The sequence below is a fragment of the Gymnoscopelus braueri genome (assembly GCF_963280865.1).
Source record: "Gymnoscopelus braueri genome assembly, chromosome: 9".
Lineage (NCBI taxonomy): Eukaryota > Metazoa > Chordata > Actinopteri > Myctophiformes > Myctophidae > Gymnoscopelus > Gymnoscopelus braueri.
Genome location: NC_137610.1, coordinates 34,304,197 through 34,318,708, shown reverse-complemented (window position 1 = coordinate 34,318,708; position 14,512 = coordinate 34,304,197). Strand labels below are relative to the sequence as shown.

General features: G+C 39.5%; 2 protein-coding genes across 2 annotated transcripts; one reads left to right on the top strand and one right to left on the bottom strand.

Annotated features, from left to right (window-relative positions):
- The first annotated feature begins 1,224 nt into the window (after positions 1 to 1,224).
- LOC308091775 (C-signal) lies at positions 1,225 to 4,984 on the top strand. The gene is made up of 6 exons (XM_080437497.1): positions 1,225 to 1,437; positions 1,903 to 1,954; positions 2,357 to 2,544; positions 2,986 to 3,141; positions 3,714 to 3,824; positions 4,727 to 4,984. Exons 1-6 carry the CDS (start codon positions 1,291 to 1,293, stop codon positions 4,838 to 4,840), a joined length of 768 nt encoding a protein of 255 aa, XP_080293623.1. The 5' UTR covers positions 1,225 to 1,290; the 3' UTR covers positions 4,841 to 4,984.
- Positions 4,985 to 6,392: 1,408 nt separating this feature from the next.
- gal (galanin/GMAP prepropeptide) lies at positions 6,393 to 13,601 on the bottom strand. Its single transcript, XM_080437192.1, has 7 exons — positions 13,486 to 13,601; positions 13,308 to 13,385; positions 12,701 to 12,755; positions 11,242 to 11,313; positions 8,783 to 8,863; positions 8,171 to 8,242; positions 6,393 to 6,928 (listed from the first exon to the last, which is right to left on the bottom strand). The coding sequence occupies exons 2-7, from the start codon at positions 13,383 to 13,385 to the stop codon at positions 6,867 to 6,869; spliced, it is 420 nt and encodes a 139-aa protein (XP_080293318.1). The 5' UTR covers positions 13,486 to 13,601; the 3' UTR covers positions 6,393 to 6,866.
- Between the last annotated feature and the right edge of the window lie 911 nt (positions 13,602 to 14,512).

The following is a 14,512-nucleotide window of genomic DNA, read 5'->3' as shown; positions in this document are numbered from 1 at the left end:
TTTTATACAGATAAGGAAAAAATGCAGCTTGTCTAAAGCCCAGAATCTCCAAAATGCCTGTTTGCCATAGCAACTGATTAGCTAACCAGGTGAAGCAGTAGGCAGTCTATTATGTCAGAAAATATTATGTGATAAATTGTAGCATAACTAGCATTATTATTAGCTTTTAATGAATTTAAAATCAGTCCAGCACGGAAGCTCTAGCTAGCATTAACTTAGAGCTAGCTATTAGCTAATGATGAAATATTAACTCATAGATAGATGGCCCTTTCCCTTGACAAAATTACATTCAGTTGAAAATATAAATTACGTTGTCAACCATTGTGTTAAAGGAAAAACAATATGAAATTAGTCATACTAATTTCCTGTACATTACCTGTGAGGGCAAGAAACGATGTAATAAAATGGTTTACTTTTCCAAAACTATTTCGTTGTCGAAGTTTTCACATAATATGGGGGCGCTCTCCTTTTCTTGTACCAGGTGTAAAGACTCAAGACCCAAGAGAGAGAAAGCCAGACTGAGGCCTGAGGGCATTCATCACAAGAAAAAGTGTTAACACATTGATTTGCACACAATCTAAAACCAGTGGTGTAAAGTAACTAAATACATGTACTCAAGTGTTACAATTTTGAGGTATTTTACTTTACTGGAGTATTTCCAATTTGCAATACTTTTACTTCTACTCTACTAGATCTCTCGGGAAAATATTGTACTTTTACTCCACTACAATTATTTGAAAACTTTAATCAATATTACTTTTTAGATTTAGATATTACTATAACATATATAGATATTACTAAACAGCCACTTAAGGTCTATATATCTCGGCTATGCAATGCGGATTGTGACCTTGTAGATCTGCTATTTTCAAATTATTTTTATACGAAACTTGAAATGGGACATTCTGTGACTTTATGTATATTTAGATGCCAAATACTTTTGTACTTTTACTCAGGTACATTTTGAATAACATACTTTCACTTGTAACAGAGTAGGCTATGTCTATTGCTGTATTGATACTTTTACTAAAGTAAAAAATGTTAGTACTTTTTCCACCACTGACTAAAACCAAAGGGTTATAATCTTAGCGCTCTCCTGTGCTTACCCGTGCTGTAAACCGAGCCCACCTATAAACGCACTGTACGTAAACTAGAAAGCCACCGTAGCCACGCCCACGCCTAACGCGCACAACGTCACGTTACTTATAAAATAATAATTGATGTTTCTGTTGTTGACTGTTGAAAGAGAATAGAAGGGAATATAGGCTGGTACAGAGTCGTGACACAAAGATGAGTGAATATTTTGGTAAATGTAAGTCCATTCTGATAACGGGGGCGAGCAGAGGCATTGGGCTGCAGATTGTGAAGGACTTGGTGAGACTGAAGGACCGTCCAGCCACCATCATAGCTGCAGCTCGCGACCCTGCTGCTGCTAAAGTGAGTATGCCTGCCCTGCAGGAATGGTTCTCAAACCTTTTCAAGTCAATGACCCCCAGTTTGGTCTGTATTTGGCCCCGGACCCCCATCTGAAAATGTTTTGTGCCAGGGACCCCAGAAGCAATTTTTTGTGTTAAAAAAGATCGATTTGCACAAATGAAGTTACACACTATGAGCTTGTAGATGTGCTATTCTTTAATAGCCAAAGTATAACATATGGTTAAAGTGATTGTGACACTATCTAATTTTGCTGGGGACCCCTGGTACCCCCCTAAGGACCCCTGAGGGTCCCCGGACCCCACTTTGAGAACCAATGTGCTACAGGAATACAGGAATATATGGAGTTCTTCAAATTGCCACAAACTAAAGAAAAATGAATCTTATTGTTGTTCCTATTTTCACTTCTCCTTGTTTCTCCTTTTTGCACCTCAAATAATTATTTTACTCTACATGTTTTTATTTTAGGATCTGCAAGAGCTCTCCAAAACATATGCTGGTGTTCACATTGTAACATTAGGTGAGACATGGTGCTGACATATGATGTAAATTAAGATTCTTGGCTACAGCTAAATAAGTGATGCAATACAGAGTATTAAAGCTGAAAAAGTTGTAGGCTAAAAGTCAAATGTGATCCACCTGACCTGGCTGTTGCTATAAGTGTTGCTGGCAATAGATGGCACCAGAGCCCTTTCTATGCAAACAGAAGCTCTGCAGACAGTGTTACTAACAGTGTTACTAACACCAACACTGTGCATATTTATACGGTCTGTGCATGTCTATTATAGTTGACTCAGTGGTGATTATTAATTGGAATATCCAATATTATAGAACAGTTCTTTCTCTTTCCCTATTGTGGCTCTCACGTGCTTGGCTGACTGAAGTGTTCTGAAGTACTATTTCTTTCCCCTTGCTTGTCCAGATGTTGTGAGCCCACCCAGCATCACCTCAGCCCTGGAGGAGGTCCAGTCCATTGTAGGTTCTGGGGGTCTGACCTGTCTAATCAACAATGCAGCCATCAACAACACTGATGACATAAACTCTGTTAGCCCAGACAACATAATGAAAACCTTTGAGACGAACACTGTTGCACCACTCTTCATGACAAAGGTACAATGTGCGAATCCCACCGAGCTTCAGTATAGAGCTGAGGTTGCACTGGGTGAAACTTCGGAAAAAGTTAATCTAATTATGTCAATCCATTGTACGCTTCTGCTTTTGAAGCATTGCATGAACATATGAGTTAATATACTGTACTGTACTGATAAAACACTAAATTTAGGAAAAAGTTATTTAAAGTAACAGTAAAATTATTAAAGAGGGGAATAAAAGTTGTATGCACTGAATCATTGGCATTTGGCACCAAAAAAGTGACAGTACATTCCTCATCATTGTCCTTATTGTCCTGCATTTTAAGAAATAATGTACATATAAGCGATGAAAAAATCTGACACCAAGTTCACCAACACATCTAATTACTTAACTTTACATTCAAAATTGTAAATGAAAAATGTAAATGAAAAAAGTCACTTTGGGCTACTTACTTTACAGGCATTCCTCCCACTGCTCCGGACTGCTGCAGCCCAGTCCAGTGGAATGGGCATTCATAGAGCTGCAATCATCAACGTCTCTTCCACTCTGGGCTCCATCAAATGCAACTGGGGAGATGGTGCCAACTTCAAAAGCTATTCCTACCGCACCTCCAAGGTCAGAACAGAACACAGCATGATAACTGCTGCTACTGAGTTTGAGCACAGGCATCACAAATTTGAGTTTACATCTTAATTCATAGAGAAGTCATGTGACTGGAAGTTAGTGTTACAGTATAGTCCTAAAATCTGTAAGTGAGTTGGCACTTGATTTTTTGTTTGTTTTTTTAAGTTAGAGTTTTCAGCCCATGCTGAAATTATGTGGTTATGTGGTTAATGTAAGCATAGGGGAGTAGTTTCACATTTTGTTACATATTCCACCCCATAAATGGTTGTTATTCATTACTGTATATCTATATATCTATATATCTATCTATATATAACATTAATGGAGTGTGTGATAGCCAGTTTTCTACATTTATTCAAAACCCAATGCAAAAATTCCAATTGGAAATCTACCATGGCAAGTAACTTCCGGGTGAGCCTACATAAGACGTCATCACTAGAACACATATGCATACGTTTCCACTATCACATTCACAAAGGGCCATTGCTCACATTATGTGTATAACATCTCTGTTCACACGCTACTAACCTATTTGCTATTGGTTTATGAATGTGTGTACGCAGGCAGCACTGAACATGGTGACGAGGTGTCTAGCAGCTGATCTGGAGTCGGATGGTATTCTCTGCATGGCTTTACACCCTGGTTGGGTCAAAACTGACATGGGAGGACCTCATGTAAGTATCCTCTGCTCTGTGTTTTGTTAACGAATTAAACCCTATTTTATACTGTTGTGAGCTTTTAAATCGGCCAAAATTCTGAAAGAATTGGGCAAACATTTTGCCTGTAATAAGGACCTGCCCAAAATCGGGACACCAGGGTGAAAGTCATTAGTGTCACATCTTGCATACTGCCAATGATAAACTTCATTAGACCAGTTTGAAGGCTACTAAACATCATCTATCATCTGAACGTATCTATACGTAGCCAACCGATAATTTCTATTCTCAAAGAACTATTTTGTATGCATAAATAGTTGCCGTATTAGGCTCAGATACAGTTGATGAATAAACCCAATAAACTGAATGAGAGCATATTTTTAGCTGTGATCATGCAGCTAGTACAAGCCACTCTTGTCGGTGGGTCGATCACGCTCAGTCCAACATTTTCAACAAACCGAGAGCTGGTCGCAGCTGATCGTGAATGATGTGCTAGACTGGGATCAAGTCTTTTTGCGATTTTCTGATCAGGTCTAGAGTGAATCAGTGACCTATAAGTACATTACATGGTCTGAGCTCCCAAAAATTCTCAGCAGCCATGTGGAAATAGCCTGGCATGGCGAGACTAATATCATCACTGCGTAGATATTAGTCTGGAATCTCTGTGTGGAACCTGCATTTCCAAGGGGTGGATAAAAAAAATACCACTGGTGTAAACCCGTCCCATATTTGCATACTGGGCCCTGATTGGTGCCCCACAACTTCGGGGGCAGGGAAATCCAATCGCAACCGAGCGGGGCCAGACCAAATCTGCCGAGGGCAATTTTTTTTTCTCTCAACTGGCAGATTCGTCTGGTTTCCAGGCTAATGTGGAAAGGCTGATGACACAAAGTTATGACATATAGTTCTCTCTGTTTCAGGCTCCACTGTCAGTGGAGGAGAGCGTCTCTGGGTTGCTTTCCACCATCTCTAATCTCACAGAAAAAGACAATGGCGAATTCAAGGACTATACTGGAAACAATCTGCCTTGGTGAACAACACTAACGGCAATCTGCTGTGGTTCTAAAATGCTGATAACGACTCGCTCCGCTACAGAATGCCAAGAACACTCTTCACTGGTGAAACACTATAAGCAGCATTGTTTAGGTAATGTTGTAAATAGTGAGGTAATTAATCCTTATTAACACATTGGGTGCTTTTCAATGTTTAGCGCTTAGGTGCCAAAACCGGGATTTACCGTGTTATCAATGTTTTTGTTTTTTTTCCACAAGGGGGGGCTAGCGCAACTTTGGAACTACCCACGGTGCCTCTTAAATGGAAGGGACAGATGGATCACTGTGCCAAAAAAACTGGCTCCCGTCCGCTCCCATTCTATCTCCTTGATAAAAACCTCTGCATCTCCTTAACTTTTTACAGTGTGTAAAACGAGTCATTTTCGATGCGCGATCACTCCACAATGGCGACTCGCGTGAGAGATGTTATTGTTCCAGGCGTTAGCCTGGACCATCCACCATCGTACACGCATCCATTGTTTACATCCGGGTGCTCGTCGTGGATTCTGCAGCTCTAAACAGCGCAGCGTTACAATCGGTGAGATCTCTGGCACTCAACGTACACTGTTTTAATAAAATTCTGGCACCGAATGTGTTAATTAATTCATATTACTGTATATTTTCTAATTAATAAAAGTGGCATCAGGGGACAACAGGCAGGAATGTCTCATTTATCAGTCAACTGTCTGTAGTGTAAGTGTATATTTTTGGTTAAAACTTCTGATAGTAATCATTGCTTATATAATGTGTTTGTTCAGTAACAGGGGTCTCCCCAATCTCAAGTTTTGTAGTAAACAGAAAATACATTTTCAGGTCATGAGAGATGACTCCACAAAGATTATTTATCAGCTTGTGTTCCAGTTCCAAATTTGTCTGTTCATTTATTTGTTTCATCACTTCCATTTCACTTCATTATCCTGTATCCTGAGTTCTCTCTCCTGATTGGATGAAAAAGGTATCCTGAGCTGGAAATGTATTTTTTACTATCAGAACATACAGCTATTTAACACTGAAAAATAGCCGATATACAAGCTGACAACACGGTGCATTAGGAGCTTGTAGCTCTGCTATTTTTGCCACATTTTTGCCCTCGTCACTGAAACCCTGTGACCCTCTGGATTGTTTCCTACACAGTAAACAGTAATACCTTTTTTTAATGAATCTAACCATTTAGCATTATTTGCTTACCCATAGTAACGTCAACCATGTTGACTTTTGCATATTTGACTGTCTCATTTCAAATAATCCAAATTGAACTAATGAGTGGCTTTGTTTGTACTGTATGTAGGCTAGTTTACACCCTGACAAGAAATACGGGTCTAGATTTCATAGAACAACCCTAGAAATTCAACTCGTGCCTTGTAGATGGTGGTGATGAATTGTGTGTGCATAGTTGAGACAACTCTCGGTCTGAGTAAAATGCCATTTGTTAATTTTATTCACTCCTTCCTCTCAAATCAGATGACAGTACTGTACATGTAACATGATGAAACAATATTAGTGTGATTTGGAATACATTTATTTAGTCCCCTGTACCCAGAGCCATCCAAAATCAATCTCCGTTCAAATATCTCAGAGGTTATCCTATGCTATCTTTACATTGAGTGGTGGAGCCAGAACTCTTTCACCTTGCCTTGCACAGCACAGATATGATCTAGTCTTAGCTGTCTGTGCTGGGAAAATAATACCCCATGTGGCATAACCCTGCATAGACAGCCACATTGATGTCATTTGTGTGCCACAACAAGGTAATGACAAATGTATGCATCATACAACAGTGTTGCGCGTTGAAAATAGCCAATATCCAATTTTCGGCACACAACACCATCACATGGCAAAGTATAAATTAGGCTTAAGAATAAGAACTTTTGTATCTTGTCAAAGGGAGCTAAGGTAACATGGGCCAAGACAGCAAAAACATTGATTGTTTTTTGGAAGGCAAACATCAGAGAGACAAACAGGAGAGAGGATGAGAAGACAAACAGGTGAACTGACAAATACAGATGACTTAAGAATTGGCCAGCTCTTCTGAGGTCAGAGAGGACGGGAGGCTGTCCAGGGCACCCAGCTCTGCAATGACAAAAGCATACATTGAACAGCGGTCAATTTATATTTAAAAAAAAGGGGGTGGACATTTTCCTAAGCAGTTAAGCCCTATACACCTGTTCAACAAATAACGAAAATAGATCATCTACAATCTACAATTTTTGCTTTTGTATCGCTATATTGAAAAAAGCATACATGTGAACAGGGTTCGATTGATAACATTTTTTGGACATTTTCAATAGACTATCTACAAGCTCACTATGTGGAGTAGATCTATTTGTGCATTTTTTTTAAGGAATGATTTTGGCACATTTTGACAAATTTCCCCAAAATAGGGACACCAGGGTAAATGTGGTTAACATAATGTTGTTAATAAAGCCATCCATCCATCTTCAACCGCTTATCCGGAGTCGGGTCGCGGTGGCAACAGTTTCAGCAGAGTGCTCCAGCCTTCCCTTTCCTGAGCAACATTAGCTACTTCCTTCTGGGGGATCCCGAGGCGTTCCCAGGCCAGTGTGGAGATGTAATCCCCCCCATCTGGTCCTTGGTCTGCCCTCTCCTCCCATAAATTTGGATATTATCAAATATAAATATCAAGTCTACATTTCCCAAAAGGAAATTCATGTATTTAAAGTCATACTCTACTGTGTAACAGCCATTTTAGTAGTATTTTTGGTGACATTTCTGGAAGATCCTTATTCTGTTAGAACTGCAACTCCCAGAATTCAGTTCAAAACAAAACCCGAGGAAGGTAAATTGAGGAAAGGACACCAACGTAATTTTCTCTATCCAGCTATTCCAGTTGGCAGATTCGTTGCACTGGGTGGTAAACTGCAGCCGAGGCTTCAGTGGAATACATCGGAGTCAATGAGAGCCAGGTGGATCAGCTTATGAATAATTACTATTTCTGAACGACTGCGACCATTGTAAAATACTCGGTCCAGATGTCCAGATCTCCTTGACAAAACCAAGGAAGTACCGCTCCAAATTTAATACTGCAGGATCGTAGCGTTATTTTGGAAAGCAACAACAACATTGTGACATTTTGGTACGAGGGCAGACAATCATGACTAAAATTGTGCTTAGAGAAGTTGTTAGACAACAACAACTCATTTATCTGGAATGGTTATTGTGAAAAATATACAGTGAAAGATTACATAAAAAATATATTTTAATTGAATACAAGTGAATGGCCAGGGGGGATACCAAAAGCAGAGGCTTGGATCTCCCCACCCAGACACATGTGAAGAGTTGGGACTGACTCGCCTTTAAGTTTGAGGTAGGACAGGAAGTCAATGACTGTATGAATAACATCCTCATCTGCTATCCTCTGGGCCCCTGTGGAAGAAGAGCACAGTAGAACTTCAGTCTACCAACAACAGTATGTACAGTGAAACACACGAAGTGTCTTGATACTGCCAGTACCAGAACATCTATACCCTGGTTCACAAAGCGGGGTCCCCGGAAAAATGAGAAATAGTTAAAACACTTAAGCCCTATTTGGTCTTTCAGTTATATGAAAATAGCTGATCTACCAGCATACAACGTTTTGGGACGTAACACGTCCCTGGCACAAAATCCCTTCAAATATCCCAGACACAAAATCATTTCAAATGGGTGTCCACGGCCAAATGCATATCAATTTGGGGGTCCTTGAGATGAAAATGTTTGAGAACGAAAGAAACATCTCAAATTTAAAGTGCCTAAGCCTATTTCATACTTCATTGTATGACAGCAAAAGTAGTAAAAATAGTCAATACAAGCTCACAACGCATGTCGATGCGATGATTATGTAAAAAGTCTGAATGTGTGTGTGTGTGTGTGTGTGTGTGTGTGTGTGTGTGTGTGTGTGTGTGTGTGTGTGTGTGTGTGTGTGACCTGTTCTGTAGTCTTCATCCATGTCTCTCTTGCCAGCCAGACCAGCCTTGTCCCCTAGTGTCCTGTGTCCTTCAATGCCATCTGAACAATCAAGGTTAGTAAGAGATCATACAATTATTCAGATTGTAGATGAGACAACTAATTATTATTATATTCTGCAAAATCAATTTCTTAATTTGACAGAATTAACCCGGTCTTAAATGAAAAGGGTTGTATAGATCTTCCAAAATTAGAGAATTTATTTTGTTCTAGTCAGGCAATAAGAATAAAATAAAGTTATGAAATAAATAAAATGCTACAAACCGATTTAATATTTAAATCAGAAATTGAAAAATGTATGAAAGCATTTAAATAAGCTAAAAGAAGAACACAAATAGTTTGTTTATTTTAAGTAACCTAATATTAAGTACATATAAGTGAGTACATATAGTATTAAGTTGAACACACATTTGCACTTATTTCCTACAATTAAAAAGCATCCCACTTCACTCAAGGAGCGTCACATGTGAGAAACATTTACATACAAATGCATGCACGCACACGCACACGCACGCACACGCACACGCACACGCACGCACACGCACACATGTCAGCCTATAGCTCATAAGAAGACCAAAATGACATCTTTCTAAGCTCAGTCAGCTAATTCAGATTGTCACTTCATTTTTCTGTTGTTCGTGTCAATTTCCAAACTTCTACGGACCAGCTGCAGGGCTTAGCTCATGGAATTGCATAAAACAATATGAATGAAATGAGAAATAAAGTAAAACCACTATGACAGAAACAGATTCACAAAAACAAGTTGTTTACAGAACAAGCTTAGAGAAACGAAAATCATGATACCAAAACAAGCATGCGAAAGTATACTGTATAGTATATACTTAGCCATATCATTAGTTGCTGTACAGTATACTGATTCTGATTTTATAGGCATGGACATTGGTTATTAGTATTACTCATGATTCTACAAAAAAGGGTGTGTTTGAGGTGTCGATTCTGATTAGTTGAAATAATCAAGCATAACCTTTTGAGCTATGAGTACTCTCAATAAAATAATTGTAATTGGGTGCTGAATTCACTGGAGGAGTGCTTTTTAAAAAGAAAAAGTACAGTACTAGTACTATAAGAGCTATTTTTAATTTGTCATGAGCACTTTACTGGCCATTGGCCAATTACCTCCTTCATGGAAAACCAAATCAACTCCTACAGAATGGCAACAGGTTAAGAACATTAACGTCATTGTATCACTGTCAATGTAGCTTACAGTGTCTTGTCTGTCTGTCTGTCAGTCCGAACAGATATCCCCTTCATAGCAGTTTCTAATTTCTTGTGACATTAACTCATCATGAGGCCATGCCAATTAGCTGAAGTAGTGCTTCAGTTGTGACCTTACTTATGACCCATCAGGGCTTTTTAACCCTAAACATATAATAACACTTATTACCACTAGTATGTTCAGAAGGCAGCAACACAGTCTGTCTTTCTGTTTGTCACTGGGTGCGTTCGAAAATACAGCACTGAGCGCACTGGCCAATACAAACTAATAGGCAAGTGTGCTCCGGTGCGTCATTTTCGAACGCGCCCACTATGGCTCCTTTTCTGGCCTGACACTTCAATTGAACATATTCTACCATTCATATTCTTTATCTTGCTGGCTTTCTTTTTTGTAAAACGTTTAACTGTTACAGCAGAGTGGGTGATTGTCAGAGTTAAAAATGAAGAAGAAAAAAATATTTTCTTCATTCTCTGCGTTTCTTTTTAGCAGACCCGTAGAATGTGCAAACCATGGTCAACCCTGACCAACGGAGGCCTATGATGGGCCTGGGCACTGTAGCATCTGACTACATTTCTAGTTTCAAAAGGTTTTGCTCAAATAAAAAAGCATCATAATTATTATTCTCATTGACTTATTGTTATTATTATACTATTATTATTGCATTGTCATCATCTACTAATAATTAAGGCCTATATACTATGACAAATAGTGAAAATAAGATATCTACAAGCTATTTGTAGATCTGATATTTTATTCTTGATCTGTTATTAAGCTATTCAAAAAATATAATTGCCTATAATGACATGGCCCAAAATAAGGATGCCATGGTTACTGTGGTTAATTTAGGTATGGTAAACTACTTTTTTCCTGAAAATATAGAGCCCATTTTGTAACATTTAACAATCCCTGCAATGCATTATAACAGCTCACCAGCACATAAACACAAAACCTGTGACATGAAGTTATTTTGGGAACGGAACAACAATAACAAAACAAAATAACATTTTAACTTATGAACACAAACAGCAGCAGCTGGGTAATGATAGAGAATGGGCCAACGGAGCAGCTGCTCCCCTGAAAATACTTAAGGGCAGAAAACAAGACAAGTGGCAGGATGTTTGCACAGAGCAATTCCTGTCCATCCACCAAGGCCCTGCAGCGGCCGTACATGTTTCTATCTTACATTGAGGGCCCAGCTCTCCTGTGTCTCTGGTACTGGGAGAATCCTTTATCTGAATTAGGTGATCAATACGACCTGCAACACAGGATGAGGCAGGAGCAACCTTTACCCGGGCTTCTCACATACACACACACACACACACACACACACACACACACACACACACACACACACACACACACACACACACACACACACACACACACACACACACACACACATACATACACACACACACACACACACACACACACACACACACACACACACACACATACTCACACAAATGATCCCACACACACACACACAAATGATCAAATGATGATCATACACAGACACTCTGCACCTCACACACATGCATGCGCACACACACTCACACACACTCAGACCATCACGCAGACACTCAGTACCTGTGTGGACACACACACGCATACTCATATATGTACGTACGTACGTGTACGCACGCACGCACGCGCACGCACACACACACGCACGCACACACGCACGCACGCGCACACACACACACACACACACACACACACACACACACACACACATACACACACACACACACACACACACACATACACACACACACACACACACACACACACACACACACACACACACACACACACACACACGCACGCACGCACGCACACACACACACACACACACACACACACACACACACACGCACACGCACACACGCACACGCACACAGTGCACACACTAGGTATCACTAATTTGTCTCTCAAACAACAAAGCAATCTGAAGGTTTTATCAAACTGAATCAGATTTACAGAGGAATTAAGGAAGCCAAACTTGTAGTATCGTGTTGATATGTTCTCCTCTGTTGCATGGATTGTATGGATTTGACATACGGCCGACAACGCATGGGAGACCAAACTTTTACAGCTCAGTCAAGACGGAAACCTTGCTTGATCAGGGAGATATTTCCCATATGAGCTTCAGGCAGTACTACTACTAGTAGTTGTCCCACACAGTACAAATGAAGTCCCTTCATTTGGAGGTTGTCTTCCCTAGGGAGACAACCTCCATCCACTGCAGATGTGCTAGTTATACTGTATTAACATAGGCTACCTTACAGATTGATTAAAATAATGTTGTATGCATTCAAATTAAGTGGATTGCAGCTTTAAGCTTAATGTATATTGTCACAGATGGTGTCACTTGAACAATGCAATTCAACAGGTCATTCACTTGAAAGCAACACCATCTGTGAAAAAATAACATACATTTACAGTGGGTTTGCTGTGTCAATTTTTAATGATGCATAATTTGTGTGGTGCAATTTAATGTCATTCAGGCACAGATATGTTGTTGCATGCAAAGCTGTGTGAACAGAAACTCTTAAGATAAGACATTTTGCCCCAAGCACCCCATATGTGATGAAAATGATGTAGGATGTTTTGTGTTGAGTAGGCTATTATTTACTTACGAGGACCTAAGAGGTAGCCTGCGCTGTTCAGAGTCCAGCCTCGCTTCTCTTTAGCCTGCCATTGTGGACAAACAGATTTGTGAGGGTGCAGCAACACTCATACACAAATGTAGGCTAAACACATACACAGCAACAACAACAAAAAAACTCAGTGTTAATTTGACTCAAAGTGTGTGGAGGAGGGTGATACCAAATAGGCCAACCCTTTATGTGTGGATTTTATAGTGTATGCACTATGCATATACCCACTTTCATAGTCCTCTTCCCATCTTCCCATTACTTATTCCAATAAGTCTTGTCTTTTAAGAACTTAATTAATGCAGAAGCCTGCACAGTGTAATATGGATAAACTCTGTTAACTCTGTGAAATTAATATGCATAAGACAGCCTAAATTAACATGTCTATTTTGTGACTGACACACGTTAGCTTCTCGAATTGGAAACACATTGGACTGGAGTCAGACACATTTCAAGTAGGCATGCAAAACATTTGTGATATATTTGATAAACCATATATAGCCTCTATATACACGTGGTTTTTATATATATATATTAAAAAAAAGTAGCCTATAGCTAAATACAAATTCCACAACATAAATGAACTTACTGCAATGAATCCAATGGTCTCAGAAAGAGTTGCGCAAAAGATAAGCGACACGCAAAAGGCTCCAAAGTATCTCTGCATCTAAAATAAAGAAGGAAAACGTCACATTGATAATTATGCACACAAGTAAAAACGACCAGTGTCTGAACAATGAACAGTCGCACTATGATCTCCATCTCACCTTACGGCTGGTGTGACTTGTGCTGTTCTCTGAGAAAAGAGGCTTGGATATTCTTTCCAAGTTGCGCGTTGGTCCGCTTGAAGTTTCGTGCTGAATCTTCTTTTACGAAAGGTTCAGTTTCTTAAAATGAGACAATAACGAGACTTTCACTCGCCTTTTTATAAGCCCCTTGAGGAGAAAAGGGACGCTCTGCTCAAAGACGTCACCAACTCCCCCTCCTTGGGACGCGATGGGAAGATCACGAATAGGAACAAAGTGAAATGTAATGATATCGTCATCATCATCGTTTGTCGCCTTCTGAACCATGGAGTTTCTTTCATAATCTGGTATGTAACTTTTTTTTTGATGAATTGAGTACAAAGGACCCCAATGGAAACAATTAAGCCATATAGTGCTTTCTTGGGTTTAAAATCCTCTTAACAGACCTTATATTGAACTGTAGCCTACTTCTCTGTACTCTTTGCAAACTGTTAACAAAGTATTCAATCAATCAATCAATCAATCGCCTAGGAAAATTAGAACTACTCCAGTAAAGTACCTCAAAATTGTTCGTAAATTCAGTACTTGAGGACATGTGCTTAGTTACTGTCCACTACTGTTGGAAAGTTTGTTTGTAAGTATGCAAATATTCTACAGTAGGCCTATAAAACATATTCATGTACTTTACTAGCATACGTTAATGATGACACATTATGAAAACCACAACACAATGATGAGGATCTGGCTTCCTGTGTACAGTAGGTGCTTACAATCCTTTTATGTAAATCTCAGTACCATGGACAGCTCCAGATTGCATCTAATCTCACCTAAAGGCTTTTTACCCTTGCAATTCTACTCCTGTTTTCCTACCAATGCATGGACAAGTAATTTCAGTGATCAAAACAGCAAATTGTACAGAGGTGCGGTTTACAATATTTATGTTTCTCAGCTTAATCTTTCACCATGACACCAAGCCTAAAACAATATTCATAAAGGCACCTGTACTGTATCTTCTGGGTCAGTTTCCCAAACATTTCTATCTGGAATG

What these genes read in the sequence shown, in the direction of transcription:
- LOC308091775 (XM_080437497.1), top strand. Translation starts at nt 1,291, where the DNA reads ATGAGTGAATATTTTGGTAAATGTAAGTCCATTCTGATAACGGGGGCG. An exon ending in GCGACCCTGCTGCTGCTAAA is followed by an intron (nt 1,438 to 1,902) that starts GTGAGTATGCCT and finishes TTTTTATTTTAG; the next exon opens with GATCTGCAAGAGCTCTCCAA. An exon ending in ATTCCTACCGCACCTCCAAG is followed by an intron (nt 3,142 to 3,713) that starts GTCAGAACAGAA and finishes GTGTGTACGCAG; the next exon opens with GCAGCACTGAACATGGTGAC.
- gal (XM_080437192.1), bottom strand. Translation starts at nt 13,385, where the DNA reads ATGCAGAGATACTTTGGAGCCTTTTGCGTGTCGCTTATCTTTTGCGCA. An exon ending in AGGCTACCTCTTAGGTCCTC is followed by an intron (nt 11,314 to 12,700) that starts GTAAGTAAATAA and finishes CCTGTGTTGCAG; the next exon opens with GTCGTATTGATCACCTAATT. An exon ending in GGATGAAGACTACAGAACAG is followed by an intron (nt 8,243 to 8,782) that starts GTCACACACACA and finishes CTTCTTCCACAG; the next exon opens with GGGCCCAGAGGATAGCAGAT.